At 43.6% G+C, this 14231-nt stretch overlaps 1 protein-coding gene across 4 annotated transcripts in view; it reads right to left on the bottom strand.

Annotated features, from left to right (window-relative positions):
- Positions 1-14231, bottom strand: part of hmcn1 (hemicentin 1) — a 725933-nt gene that overhangs the window by 103699 nt on the left and 608003 nt on the right. For all 4 annotated transcript variants that reach the window (XR_005945469.1, XM_041207700.1, XM_041207701.1 and 1 more), the window contains exons 77-79: positions 12496-12660; positions 11234-11341; positions 219-356 (exon numbers count right to left, since the gene is read on the bottom strand). Coding sequence is in view for 3 of the 4 variants with exons in the window: in XM_041207700.1 (XP_041063634.1) it covers positions 219-356; positions 11234-11341; positions 12496-12660 (411 nt within the window). In the remaining variant the exon portion in view is untranslated. The remainder of the gene's footprint in view (positions 1-218; positions 357-11233; positions 11342-12495; positions 12661-14231) is intronic.

The following is a 14231-nucleotide window of genomic DNA, read 5'->3' as shown; positions in this document are numbered from 1 at the left end:
CCTTTTTCCTGCCTGCTACCGAACTTAGTGCAAATCTGGGATGATTCCACCCCAAATAATTGATTTTATTGACTTTGAGGTGAAAGCTCAAGCAAAAGTTCCAACCAGAGTAGAAATGTAGCGTAGTGTTTACCCAATGCGACCAATCTCCTGAACATTTCCAGAAATCAGTGAATTTGAATGTATTTTTGGAATGACAAAAGTTTTGACCGTTTTACCTGCTGCGTTAATGCTGATGCCTTCCTTCTGCCAGGTAATAGTGGGGCTTGGTGTGCCAATGGCCTCACAAGGAAGAATAATGGGATTATTCAGAATCACATTCAGATTGCTAGGCTGAGTTTGGATGACAGGAGGCTCTGGATGGAAAATAAAAGCACAATTTTTAAAAATCCCACAAAACTGCAATCCAATCAAAATAACAGTATTATTTTTCTTAAAACTGCAAAGCCCAGATATAGGGCACCTTCCTATTCTAATGTTCATAGTTATCCTATACTCCAAACCAGATTTGTTCTAATGGAAGATTGTTGTGCTACAAGGTGCGTGATCCACAAATACAGATACAAATTTTGTTTTGTAAATTTCTGTCAGATTATGTACAAAAATGCTTCAAAGCAAATCATGGAGCTAGAGTTATCCAAAACTGTTTTCCAAAACTGAGTTTTGAAAGTTGCAAAGTGTGAATTTTTTTTTGTTCATTCACGGGATGTGGGCTTTGCTGGCTGGGCCAGCATTTATTGCCCAATCTGAGCTGCCCTTGAGAAGGTGGTGGTGAGCTGCCTTCCTGAACCACTGCAGTCCCTGTGGTGTAGGTACACCCACAGTGCTGTTAGGAAGGGAGTTCCAGGATTTTGACCCAGTGACAGTGAAGGAATGGCGATGTGTTTCCAAGTCAGGATGGCGAGAGACTTGAAGGAGAACTTCCAGGTGGTGGTGTTCCCATCTATCTGCCGCCCTTGTCCTTCTAGATGGTAGTGGTTGTGGGTTTGGAAGGTGCTGTCTAAAGGGCCTTGGTGAATTCCTGCAGTGCATCTTGTAGGTGGTACACACTGCTGCAACTGTGCATCAGTGGTGAAGGGAGTGAATGTTTGTGAATATGGTACCAATCAAGCGGGCTGCTTTGTCCTGGATGGTTTGTGGGAGCTACACTTATCCAGGCAATTGGGAGTATTCCATCACACTCATGACTTGTGCCTTGTAGATGGTGGACAGGCTTTGGGGAGTCAGGAGGCGAGTTACTCGTCGCACGATTCCTAGCCTCTGACCTGCTCTTGTAGCCACAGTATTTATATGGCTAGTCCAGTTCAGTTTTTGGTAAATGATAACCCCAGGATATTGATAGTGGGGGATTCAGTGATGGTAATGGCATTGAACATCAAGAGGCGATGGTTGGTTTCTCTCTTGTTGGAGATGGTCATTGCCTGGCACTTATGTGGTGAGAATGTTACTTGCCACTTGTCAGCCCAAGCCTGGATATTGTCCAGGTCTTGCTGCATTTGGACATCGACTCCTTCAGTATCTGTGGAGTCACAAATGGTGCTGAACATTGTGCAATCATCCCCACTTTTGATCTTATGATGGAAGGAAGGTCATTGATGAAGCAGCTGAAGATGGTTGGGTCGAGCTCACTACCATGAGGAACTCCTGCAATGATGTCCTGGAGCTGAGATGCCTGACCTCCAACAACCACAACCATCTTCCTTTGTGCTAGGTGTGACTCCAACCATTGGAGAGTTTTCCCCCTGATTCCCATTGACTCCAGTTTTGCTAGGGCTCCTTGATACCACACATGGTCAAATGAGGCCTGATGTCACATGCAGCCACTCTCACCTCACCTATGGAGTTCAGCTCTGTTGTCCATGTTTGAACCAAGGCTGTAATCAGGTCAGGAGCTGAGTGGCCCTGGCGGAACCCAAACTGGGTGTCAGTGAGCAGGTTATTGCTAAGCAAATGCCACTTGATAGCACTGTTGATAACCCCTTCCATTACTTTACTGATGATTTAGAGTAGACTGATGGGGCGGTAGTTGGCCAGATTGGATTTGTCCTGCTTTTTGTGTACAGGACAAAGCTGGGCAATTTTCCACATAGCTGGGTAGATGCCAGTTTTGTAGCTGTACTGAAACAGCTTGGCTAAGGGCGCAGCAAGCTCTGGAACACAAGTCTTCAGTACTATTGCCGAATATTGTCAGGGCCCATAGCCTTTGCAGTATCCAATGCCTTCAGCCATTTCTTGATATCATGTAGAGTGAATTGAATTGGCTGTGATGCTGGGGACCTCCATTGGAGGTCGAGATGTATCATCCACTCGGCACTTCTGGCTGAAGGTAGTAGCAAATGCTTCAGCCTTATCTTTTGCACTGATGTGCTGGGCTCCCCCATCATTGAGGATGGGCATATTCGTGGAGCCTCCTCCTCCAATGAGTTGTTTAGCTGTCCACCACCATTCACCACTGGATGCGGCAGGACTGCAGAGCTTAGATCTGATCCGTTGGTTGTGGGATTGCTTAGCTCTATATATCACTTGCTGCTTATGCTGTTTGGCATACAAGTAGTCCTATATTGTAGCTTCATCAGGTTGACACCTGATTTTTCAGCATAACTAGTGCTGCTCCTAGCATGCCCTTCTGCACTCCTCATTGAACCAGGGTTGATCTTCTGGCTTGATGGTAATGGTCGAGGGGGGGATATGCCACAACATGAGGTTACAGATTGTGTTTTGAGTACAATTCTGCTGCTGCTGATGGCCCACAGCACCTCATGGATGCTCAATCTTGAGTTGCTAGATCTGTTCGGAATCTATCCCATTTAGCACGGTGGTAGTGCCACAAAACACGATGGAGGGTATTCTCAATGTGAAGGCAGGACTTCGCCACCACGCTGACTGTGCGTTGGTCACTCCTACTGTCATGGACAGGTGCATCTGAGGTCGGTGAGGATGGGGTCAAGTATGTTTTTCCTTCTTGTAGGTTCTCTCAACACCTGCTGCAGACCCAGTCTAGCAGCTATGTCATTTAGGGTTTGGCCAGCTTGGTCTGTATTGGTGCTACTGAGCCACTCTTGATGATGGACTTCGAAGTTCCCCACCCTTAGTGCTTCCTCCAAGTGGTGAATTTTGTCCTGAGGATATTAAGAACTTAAACAACACTGCGTTCCTTGCAATTGTTGATCAACTAGAGAATGTGGACGATTTGACGGAGAGAAGAAAAAAGCTTTTAGTTCAACATGGAGGAGCACTGATTCATCTGCTGTGGGAGGTGGGGGGGGGGTACATGATAATCAGCAAGAGGTTTCCTTGCCCATGTTTGACCTGATGCCAGAAGACTTCATGGGGTCTGGAGTTGATGTTGAGGACTCCCAAGGCAACTCCCTCCCTACTGTATACCACTGTGCCACCACCTCTGCTGGGTCTGACCTGCCGGTGGGACAGGACATACCCAGGGATGGTGATGGTGGTACCTGGGACATTATCTGTAAGACATGATTCTGTGAGGATGACTGTGTCAGGCAGCTGCTTGACTAGTCTGTGAGCCAGCTCTTCTAATTTTGGTACTAGCCCAGATGTTAGTAAGGAGGATTTTGCAGGGTCGACAGGACTGAGTTTGCCGTTGTCATTTCCAGTGCCTAGGTTGATGCCAGGTGCTCCATCCAGTTTCATTCCTTTTTTGAGACTTTGTAGTGGTTTGATACAACTGAGTAGCTTGCTTGGCCATTTCAGAAGGCATTTAAGAGTCAACCACATTGCTTGAAAGATAGCCAATTTGGGGGTAAAAAAAATATTTTCCCCTTCTGGTACACTTCTGATGTGAATCTAGGGGAATGGACCCAGTTAAGAAAAGGAAGTAACACGACTCCATCCTGGGAGGAAGTGCTGATAGGTGCAGGTTAGCAGTCTGAGGAAGGCTCCTACACTCCCAGACCCAACACCTTCTGCTACGTTTTGTGGCTTCTCTCTTCTGGTAAGATGTGACCCTGTGAATCATGAGTCTGCATAATTTATGCAAAATAGTGATCATACTTGACCCCAAATACCTTGGTGGAATCATTGCTGTTAGTCATTGGTAAGCAGTTCTTGGCATTCACATTGGAATCAAAGGTTCACGGGTTTTCAGACCTTACATGATTATGTGCTTAGTTCCAGTTAAAAATAGGAGTTTAAACAGCCCAGAGTCAAAAATATCCTTCCCATATCCATCCGTCCAACATTTGTGGAACAATAAATTCTTTAAAGGACTGTATAATTCCACCTGACAGTTTCACTTGTGTGAATAAAAAAAAACAAAAAACAATGGATTCAGAAGGGGAAAATGGAGCTTGCAGAGAAAAGCAAATATTTCAAGACTTTCAGGTGAGTTTTTTGATTTTTATTCTGAGAAACAAAGTAAGAGGCCAAAGCCCCTCTTGCAGGCACCAAAGTAAGAGAGAGCAATTAGGAAATAAGAATCATGGGATGCCAAAAGAAAGAAAGAATCAAGACTGTGAAAGGTAAGTTTCAAGGTTATGGGAAAGGTTGAGATTAAAATATTATGTGAGAAGTCTTGATTTTAGCGTTAAGATGTAGGAAGATGAATGAGTGAGCAAAAGCTTAAATGGAAACAGAAAGGAAGATTAGAGTAGCAATAACCTTAGCGATATTGATAAATAAAGGCAGCAGGGGCAGAATTTTTCACTCGGCGTGCAGGCGTGCACCCGACTGGTTTGAGGATAAAATAGCATGTGATATTTCAGTTGGCGGGCGCACGGTAAACTCAGAAGTGCGCACGCCGACAATTAAGAGGGCTATTAAGCCCATTAACGCCACAATTAACTGTGATTTTTCACTGCCCATCCAATGTAGCGGTTGGCGGGCGGGCGAGTTGGCCAGGCGGCCTTTGCATTTTTCAGGAAACCTCATCCAAGGGCAGGATGAGGTTTCAGTCATTAAATTAAAAATAATAAAAGTCCATGCACAGAATATTAGCTAAGAAATGTGCTAATAGGTGACATTAAGGGTAAAAAGCAGGATGAGCAAGGTACAGATAACCTGAGTGGAGGCTCCATGCTCACTTCTTTGGGCAGTAGTCCTCTTCCCGTTCAACAGATTCTTTTATCCGCCTCCGATATTCTCCCTCCGCCTGGACGCCTCCCTTTGGATTCTTACCTTCTCTTGATCTTTTCATTGAGAACTGTTGGCGTGATATCAGTCATCTCAATTTCTCTGCTCCTCTCACCCACTCTAACCTGTCTCTCTCTGAACGTGCTGCACTCCATTCTCTCAGGTCCAACCCTGACATCGTCATCAAATCTGCTGACAAGGGTGGTGCTGTTGTTGTCTGGCGCACTGACCTCTATCTCGCAGAGGCTGAGCGTCAACTCACAGACACTTCCTCCTACCTCCACCTGGACCATGACCCCACCACTGAACATCAAGCCATTGTTTCCAGGATTGTTTCTGACCTCATCTCCTCTGGAGATCTTCCTTCCACAGCTTCCAACCTCATAGTCTCCCAACCTCGGATGGCCCGCTTCTACCTCCTACCCAAAATCCACAAACAGGATGGTCCCGGCATACCGATCGTGTCATACCGAGCCTGTTCCTGCCCCACGGAACTCATTTCTTGCTATCTTGACTCCTCTCTCCCCTTGTCCAGTTCCCTTTCCACCTACATCCACGATTCCTCTGACACCCTACGTCATATCAACAATTTCCAGTTCCCTGGCCCCATCCCCCTCCTCTTCCCTAATGATGTCCAATCCCTCTACACCTCCATCCCCGGGATGGTCTGAGGACCCTTAGCTTCTTCCTCGAACAGAGACCCGAACAATCTGTCTGGTTGAATTTGTTCTCTCACTGAACAATTTCTCCTTAAACTCCTCTCACTTCCTCCAAATAAAAGGTGTGGCTATGGGTACCCACATGGGCCCCAGTTATGGCTCTCTCTTTATGGGGTATGTGGAACAATCCTTGTTCCAGTCCTAGTCCAGCCCCCTTCCCACAAATCTTTCTCGGGTACATTGATGAGTGCTTCAGTGCTGCATCATGCTCTTGTCTGGACCTGGAAAAATTTATTAATTTTGCTTCCAATTTCCACCTCTCCATCATTTTCATGTGGTCCATCACTGACACTTCCCTTCCCTTCCTTGACCTCTCTGCCTCAATTTCTGGTGATAGACTGTCCACCAATATTCATTACAAGCCTACCGACTCCCACCTTAACTACAGCTCCTCACACCCCACTTCCTGTAAGGACTCCATCCCATTCTCTCAGTTCCTTTGCCTCCGTCGCATCTGTTTTGATGATGCCACTTTCAAAAACAGTTCCTCTGACATATCTTCCTTCTTCCTTAACCGAGGTTCTCCACCCACGGTGGTTGACAGGGCCCTCAACCGCGTCCGGCCTATCTCCCGCGCATCCGCCCTCACAGCTTCCTCTCCCTCCCAGAACCATGATAGGGTCCCCCTTGTCCTCACTTATCACCCCACCAGCCTCCGCATTCAAAGGATCATCCTCCACCATTTCCGCCAACTCCAGCATGATGCCACCATCAAACACATCTTCCCTTCACACCCCACTGATGGCATTCAGCAGGGATCATTCCCTTCAGGACACCTGATCCACTCCTCCATCACCCCCTACACCTCTACCCCCTCCCACTGCACCTTCCCATGTAACTGAATAAAGTGCAACACCTGCCCCTTTACTTCCCTCCTTCTCACCATCCAAGGGCCCAAACACTCCTTTCAGGTGAAGCAGCATTATACTTGCACTTCCCTCAATTTAGTCTACAGCATTTGCTGCTCCCAATGCGGTTTCCTCTACATTGGAGAGACCAAATGCAGATTGGGTGACCGCTTTGCGGAACACCTTCAGTTTGTCCGCAAACATGACCCAGACCTCCCTGTTGCTTGCCATTTCTACATACCACCCTGCTCTCATGCCCACATGTCTGTCATTGGCCTGCTGCAATGTTTCAGTGAAGCTCAACGCAAACTGGAGGAACAGCACCTCATCTTCCAACTAGGTACTTTACAGCCTTCTGGACTGAATATTGAGTTCAACAACTTCAGACCATGAACTCTCTCCTCCATCCCCACCCCCTTTCCAATCCCCATTTTTTCCAATAACTTATATAGATTTTTCTTTTCCCACCTATTTCCATTATTTTTAAATGTATTTCCATCCATTGATTTATCTCTACCTTTCAGCCTATTTCAATCCCTTCCCCCCAACCCACCCCACCCCCACTAGGGCTATCTGTATCTTGCTCGTCCTGCTTTCTACCCTTAATGTCACCTATTAGCACATTCCTTAGATAATATCACCACCTTCAACACCTCTTTGTCCTTTTGTTTATGACATCTTTTGGCAATCTCCACTTATCACTGGCCCTCTATCCAGCTCTACCTGTCCTACCACCACCCGCACCCCCCCCGCCCCAACGAGCTTATATTCCACGTCTTTTCTATTTTTCCTTAGTTCTGTTGAAGAGTCATACGGACTTGAAACGTTAACTGTGTTCCTCTCCGCAGATGCTGTCATACCTGCTGAGTTTTTCCAGGTATTTTTATTTTTGTTTTTGTTTTGGATTTCCAGCATCTGCAGTTTATTTTGCTTTTATCACAGAATTTTCATAATGTCTATGCTCAGGTGACCGCTCATGTTGCGTGGACATTTTTTTTTAACCGGGTTTAAAAATTTTATTTGATGCTTTTGCAGTCTTCAGCTCCCTGAGGCAGCTGTCTGCCTTCAGGGAGCTTTCTGTGAGTGCTCCCCCACGCTTGCGCTGACTTCAGCGCTCGCCCTCCTCCCGCAACCCCCCCCCCCCAACCCAGCCAACCCAGGCAATGCTGATCATATCAGCGCAGGCTTCACACTGGCTGGCCGTTAATTGGCCAGCCAGCACAAAATCATGGTTGGGGGCAGATCGTGGGTGGCAGACCATTTCTCAGCTACTCCCAGGCACGCCAGCTGCGCCTGCTCACTGAGCGAAAAATTCTGGCCCAGAGGTTTCGACAATGACGAAATGGGGTCGGGAAATGTTAGAGGATTTACTATCAGATGAAAAGCTTTTCCTTCTACAAGTACACGCACAAGCTGTTAGAACAACTGCCCTGGGTTTGGGAAAAAACATTCAAGTTTAGATTAAACATTGGTTTATATAGAGAATTAAAAGTTGTGGAACATGAGAAAACAAGTGCTTGGCATGAAAGAGAAAACAGAGCTTCTTGGAGGCAGCGGCAATGATGAATGAATGGCAGTTTTATTTGAAATCAAAGATGATGTCCACAATCCAAAGATGAGAGGAGATGATTATTGTTCATTAAAACTTGCTGGAGACATGAATGCTTTATTTTTAAAGTCAGAAACAAAATCTCCATTGCCCCATCAAAATGCATGAGGAAGATGCAAATATAGTAATTCAATTATCTCATTGCAAAAAGATTGGGCACTCTGTGCATTGAGGATGTGCAATTTACAGGAAATTGATCAATGTAAAGTGAAATTATCAGGAATTGACTGGATATGATTTGAAAATGACTGAAATTAAGTGAACACTTTGAAGAGAATGTTAAAGAGGGTAAGTACCCCAGGGAAATCCTTCATCCAGTGGAGAAAGAGTCAGAGAGTAAATTGTCAGCTAAAGGATAGGTTGATTTGCATGGAAACTACTGTGCAATTTACATAGCCTTGATGAGAAACTACATGATAGTTTAAAAGTGTACAGTGCCATGTAGTATAAAAGGTTAATAGCTATTATGCTAATAGCTACTACAAATCATGAGTATTGTCCGATCATGTGTCTCTAGAACTCTGAGAGTGATGCCTCTGGAAGAAGCCTCATGCTTATCTGTCCCTGTACATAGGAGGCCTTTTGGAGTGCAGATATCATAGTTAATGGCCACAGAACCAATTTTAAGTTGGACATGGGGGCAGCAGTGTCCATTCTTTCTCATACAGTAGTGTCTGATGGCTGAATTTCTTCAACCATCTATGACTTGACTTCACAGTCCAGGGGGAACCTCTCTTGAGGTGCAAGGGCAGATAACTGCCATATTTCGATGTAATGGAAGAGAATTTACTGACACTCTTTAAATTATTCATAATCAAGATTGCGCTTTATGAAGCAGAGAGGCCTGTAAAACTTTGCAGCTTCTTTATTCACCAGCAGCAATAAAACACAAGTCAGCCCAGAACGACCCAAACTAGTCTCCATACAGAAAACTCCATACCTGCAGCCACAGGAGGGCATTCCGGAACTTACATTACTCTTTGAGGACAGGGTGGATGAAGAAGGAGACAAGACCATCACTGATGACAGTGACCAGTCAGAGGAGGAATTTCTGGACCTCACACTACTTTTTGAAGAGAGAGTAGATGAGGACGATAACCAATATACTAATGAGTGTGACTAGATTATTACTGATGAATGTGATCAGGATGCCAATCAACCTGACTATTCTGGTAAAGACACTGATGATACAAAACAACCTGATGCAAGCATGCACTTTCATGAAGACAAACCAGGAACTGAAGCTCCGACAATGGCCAGTGAAACAAGTACAGAACACAAAGCTGACTCCCAAATTTTGAGGTCAAGGCTGAAGAGGAAGTGACTGAAACTGCTGGTCTACTAGCTACTGATCTCACACACACTTCAGAGATACAAGGAAGTGTAACTTCTCTGAAACTAGTAGAGATAGCAGTACAACAACCTGACCAATTAAGAGATGACATAGTCATGGAACCTGAGGTAAAATTTACTTCTATTCCAGGTTTTGCCTCGATTACTGGAGCTTTCAAATGCCAATGCCGAGTGAACAACAAGCTCACACTGGCATGAAAGCAGAGGGTTCACAGGCTAAATAACCGCAAGCAGAAAGACAAAACCCAATAGAATTGACAGAAGTATCACACTTGAGAATAATCTTCATTCTTCTGTTTGTCCATCAGATTTATTCTTGAATGCAACATTGGGAGCGTACAACACTTCACTCAGGGTACAGGAATCACTGAGTGTACTTAAGTAACAGATACTTTTCCCAAGCAATGAAATTATGGATCAGAAGATTGCAGACCCACTGCAGCTGTACAAATCTTAATGGAAGCTGACCAAGTCTCATTCCTTCTAGAAAGAGCGGCCAGCAGCATGACCTCAAAAGGGAATTCAAAGAAGAAGAAGAAATAGTGAATGTCTGTTCATTAGCTTTATATTGTACACCAGTGACAGGAATCTCTGTCTACTGGTTCATGTGTGTTCCAGGAAGAAATTGAGAACATATTTCTTACGTGTTCTCTAAGAGAGCTGAGAAGATGGTAGGAGATTGACGCCACTGGCGTGAAAGACTGAGTGGGGGGGGGAGGGAGGGGGGGGGGGGCAGGAGGATGCGAAGTAGGATGTGTAAATAGTTAATCAGTAGTTTAATGAGTAGAATGAAAGACTTGCGATGGGGAAGATGTATTATAAAAGTTAATACCTATTATGCTCATAACTAATATACATCATCAGTGATGTCAGATCACATGTCTCTAGAACTGAGAGAGAACTGCCTCTAGAAGTAGCCTTGTGCTTATTTGCCCCCATACATAGTTGCTTATATTTAATAAGCATTTGGAAGTTCCTGGATGCCTTGTTTCCAGTCGTCTCTGTAACACACCCTGGGACCATTTCTAATGATACTTCACGCCAGGGCCAACCAAAAATGTTCAAGGTAAGCTGATTCAGTGTTTCTGATAAAAGCAAAATACTGTGGATGCTGGAAATCTGAAATAAGAAACGGAAAATGCTGGAAAAACTCAGCAGATCTGGCAGCATCTATGGAAAGAGAAACAGAATTAACACTTTGAGTCTGTATGACTCTTCTTCTGAGCTCTGAACATCAAAATGTTAGCGGGGTTCCAGAGATGTGCGTGCAGATCATCAGTTATGGTGAACACCATACTGGTAATCATGCATTTGGATAGAACATTCAAGAGGAATAGATGGGTAATTCTCTCAGTTAATAGATCTGATGACCTCAAAGTATTCATATCAGTGGAGAAAAACCTTTTATTCTTAATGCAGTATGCTATATGTTATTGACTTGATGTTCCCTGAACCACTCACATTCCGTCCTGATCCTTAAACAATTAAATTACATTACTGTGATACTGGACAAAAAAGAAAAATGAGCAAACTTTATTTATCTCTTGCACCAAATGACAAATTATTCCTAATAACTGAAATAACAGTATATATAATTACTGAATGCCTACCTTGTACTCGGAGGCTGACTTGCCTGTGTGCAGTGCCAGCAGCATTCTTTGCAACACATGTATACCTTCCAGTATGACTGAGCTGGGCCGTACTGATATCAATAGTTCCTGAATTAACAAGAAGTTGGAGAAAAATGCTGAATAGGCAACACCTATAACTAGTCTCTCTATACATTCATTTATTGTGCAAGAAGTAAACCTTAATGATGTCCCTGTGCTACAGCACACAGAGCACCACGGTAAAAGGTAACTAGAAAAGTAACATGGTAATTAAAACATATCTACATTTCTTGTAAATAATTGAAATATGAAAAATATCTTCCAGCAGGCTGATTTGATCTCTCACTTGTTACTATGTGACTATGTGTCTGTTCATGAACTATTGGGTCTGCAGTTGAAAAATTCCTCCATGAGTCACTATTAGATATGATCTGTGTAAAAATGTCTCTAAGGAAAGGTATACTGGCATTGGAGGCAGTCCAGAGAAGGTTCACGAGGTTAATCCCTGGGATGGAGGGATTTTCTTATGAGGAGAAAGCTGAGTAGGTTGTGCCTGTACTCATTGGAGTTTAGAAGAATGAGAGGCGACCTTATTGAAACATATAAGATTCTTATGGGGCTTGACAGGGTAGATGCTGAGAATTTGTTTCCCCTTTTGGGAAGTCTAGGACCAGAGGGTATAATCTCAGAGTAAGTGGGTGCCCATTTAAAACAGAGATGAGAAGGAATTTCTTCTCTCAGAGGGTAGTCAATCTGTGGAATTCTTTACCGCAGAAGGCTGTAGAGGTTGGGTCGTTAAGTAAATTCAAGGCTGGGACAGACAGATTCTTAATCATTAAGGGAATCAAGGGTCATGGGGAAAAGGCAAGAAAGTGGAGTTGAGGATTAGCAGATCAGCCATGATCTCATTGAATGGCAGAGCAGACTTGATGGGCCGAATGGCCTACTTCGGCCACTACGTCTTATGGTCATATGGTCTTATGGTCAGCATATGTAAACTCTGGTACTGTATAGTGAATTAGCATGCAGGTTTATCTGTTTAAATTAGAGGCCTCACATTTTAAATATAAAGGATTGCAAGTAACATGAGAAACTTAAAATTTGAAAAAAAGTTAATACAAGCTGATGAGCATCTGAAAGAAAGGTCTGGCCATCCATCAGTTCTGATAATTGTTACAATATTTTCTGTTAGATACTGCTTGACTAGCTGTGCATCTCCAGAAATTCCTCTTCCAGGAATGTGTTTACCCAGCTGCTATTACCTGTGGATAAAATGAGGTAGTCTTCTCCTTGAGGTGGCAGCTTGACTCCATTCTTTATCCAATGAATTGTTGGTTCTGGGACACCAGAGGCAGTGCATGTAATAACAGCTGGCGACAACTTTGTTACCAACAGGTCGGTAGCTTCATCAGCAATTGAAGGGGGAACTAAATAGGAATAAAATTAAAATGGACCAATAGTTCTATTTGTTTCAGTTAAATAAAATAGAATAAACAGAGCAAAACCAGGACTGCTGGCACTGCTGTGCAGAGTCAATTTACTCATAGAATTATAGGAATGCACAGCGCAGGAGGTTGCCATTTGGGCCATTGCGTATGTGTGGCCAAGAAAATGTTATCCAGCCTTTCAGCTTTCCAGTTCTCGGTCCATAACCCTGTAGCGCTTATAACGCATATCCATGTACTTTTTAAATGCGATGAAGGTTTCGCCTCTACCATCCTTCTGCACAGTGAGTTCTACACCCCAACTAATTACTTTAAATTTAAGCCCCTTAGCTATTGACCTCTCTGCTAAGGGAAATCAGTCCTTCCTATACACTCTATCTAGGCCCTTATAATTTATACACCTCAGTTAAATTTCCCCTCAGCCTTCTCTGTTCCAAGGAAAACAATCTTTCCTCATAGCTAAAATTCTCAAGTTTTGGATACTTCCTCCGAATCTTCTCTAAACACTCTCTAGTGTTTTCTTATTCTTTCCTGGGATGTGAACGTCACCGGCAAGGCCAGCTTTTGTGGTCCGTCCCGAATTGACTTTGTGATGACATCCTTCCTGTAAGTGACCAGAATGGTACCAAGGTCCTGCTATCGTTACAGATCTGTGAACATGCACTCCAAGGTCCCTCTGCTCCTCTACACTTCCCAGTATTCTACCATTTACTGTGTTTTCCCTTGCTTCATTGCCTTGCACAAATGCATTATCTTACAGTTTTCCAGACTGAATTCCATTTGCTACTTTTCTGTCTACCTGACCACTCTATTGATATCTTGAATCTTATCATTGTATTGATCTAATTAATAAGTAAGTACAATTTAGTGAATGTAACCCCCAAGTGTAACTCTCCCTTCACCAACTTTTCCATTTTCCTTCAGGCATTGACATTGCGATGACTCTCATGCTTCACCCAGCACAAGTGCAGTGAAACTGAACTGAGGCTTTAAAACTTGAAATCACTAGAAACATAAAATTCATTCTTAGTTTTCTTATTGACGTTAGTATTAAAATTTAACCAGCATTTGGATATCACTGAGAACATGCAGAACTCTGTCTCCCTTGAGCAGCAAGCAATATAGAACCAGTGATATAATTCAAGTCTGCCAGACCTGCATTGGTCTTGGGAGCAATATTTCTCAAATCTATAGAGTAATGACATTCCACACAAGAGTACCATGGGCTGATACAGGGAGACACAAATCATTTTCATCAGTATTTCACAGAATGGAATCCACTGATTTCCTTTAATAACCTGTTCACAGAGTATTTTTACACTTGTGAAAGCAATGATCTGTGATTTGCACCAAAACACATGAGGGTTTAATTTCTTCTGTAAGTGCACTAAATTACTTTGTGTGCTATTGTGACACAGCCATTAAACCCTTCTAAAATAAATGGGTTAAAACCGAGCTGTGTTAAAATATTGTACCAAATCACACATTAAATAGGTCTCTGCAGGTAGAACATAGATAGCCAGGTGTGAAATATAGAACTGGATTCTAATCTT

Source organism: Carcharodon carcharias, chromosome 16 (genome assembly GCF_017639515.1).
Source record: "Carcharodon carcharias isolate sCarCar2 chromosome 16, sCarCar2.pri, whole genome shotgun sequence".
Classification (NCBI taxonomy): Eukaryota; Metazoa; Chordata; class Chondrichthyes; order Lamniformes; family Lamnidae; genus Carcharodon; species Carcharodon carcharias.
This window is presented reverse-complemented; position numbering and strand designations above follow the sequence as displayed.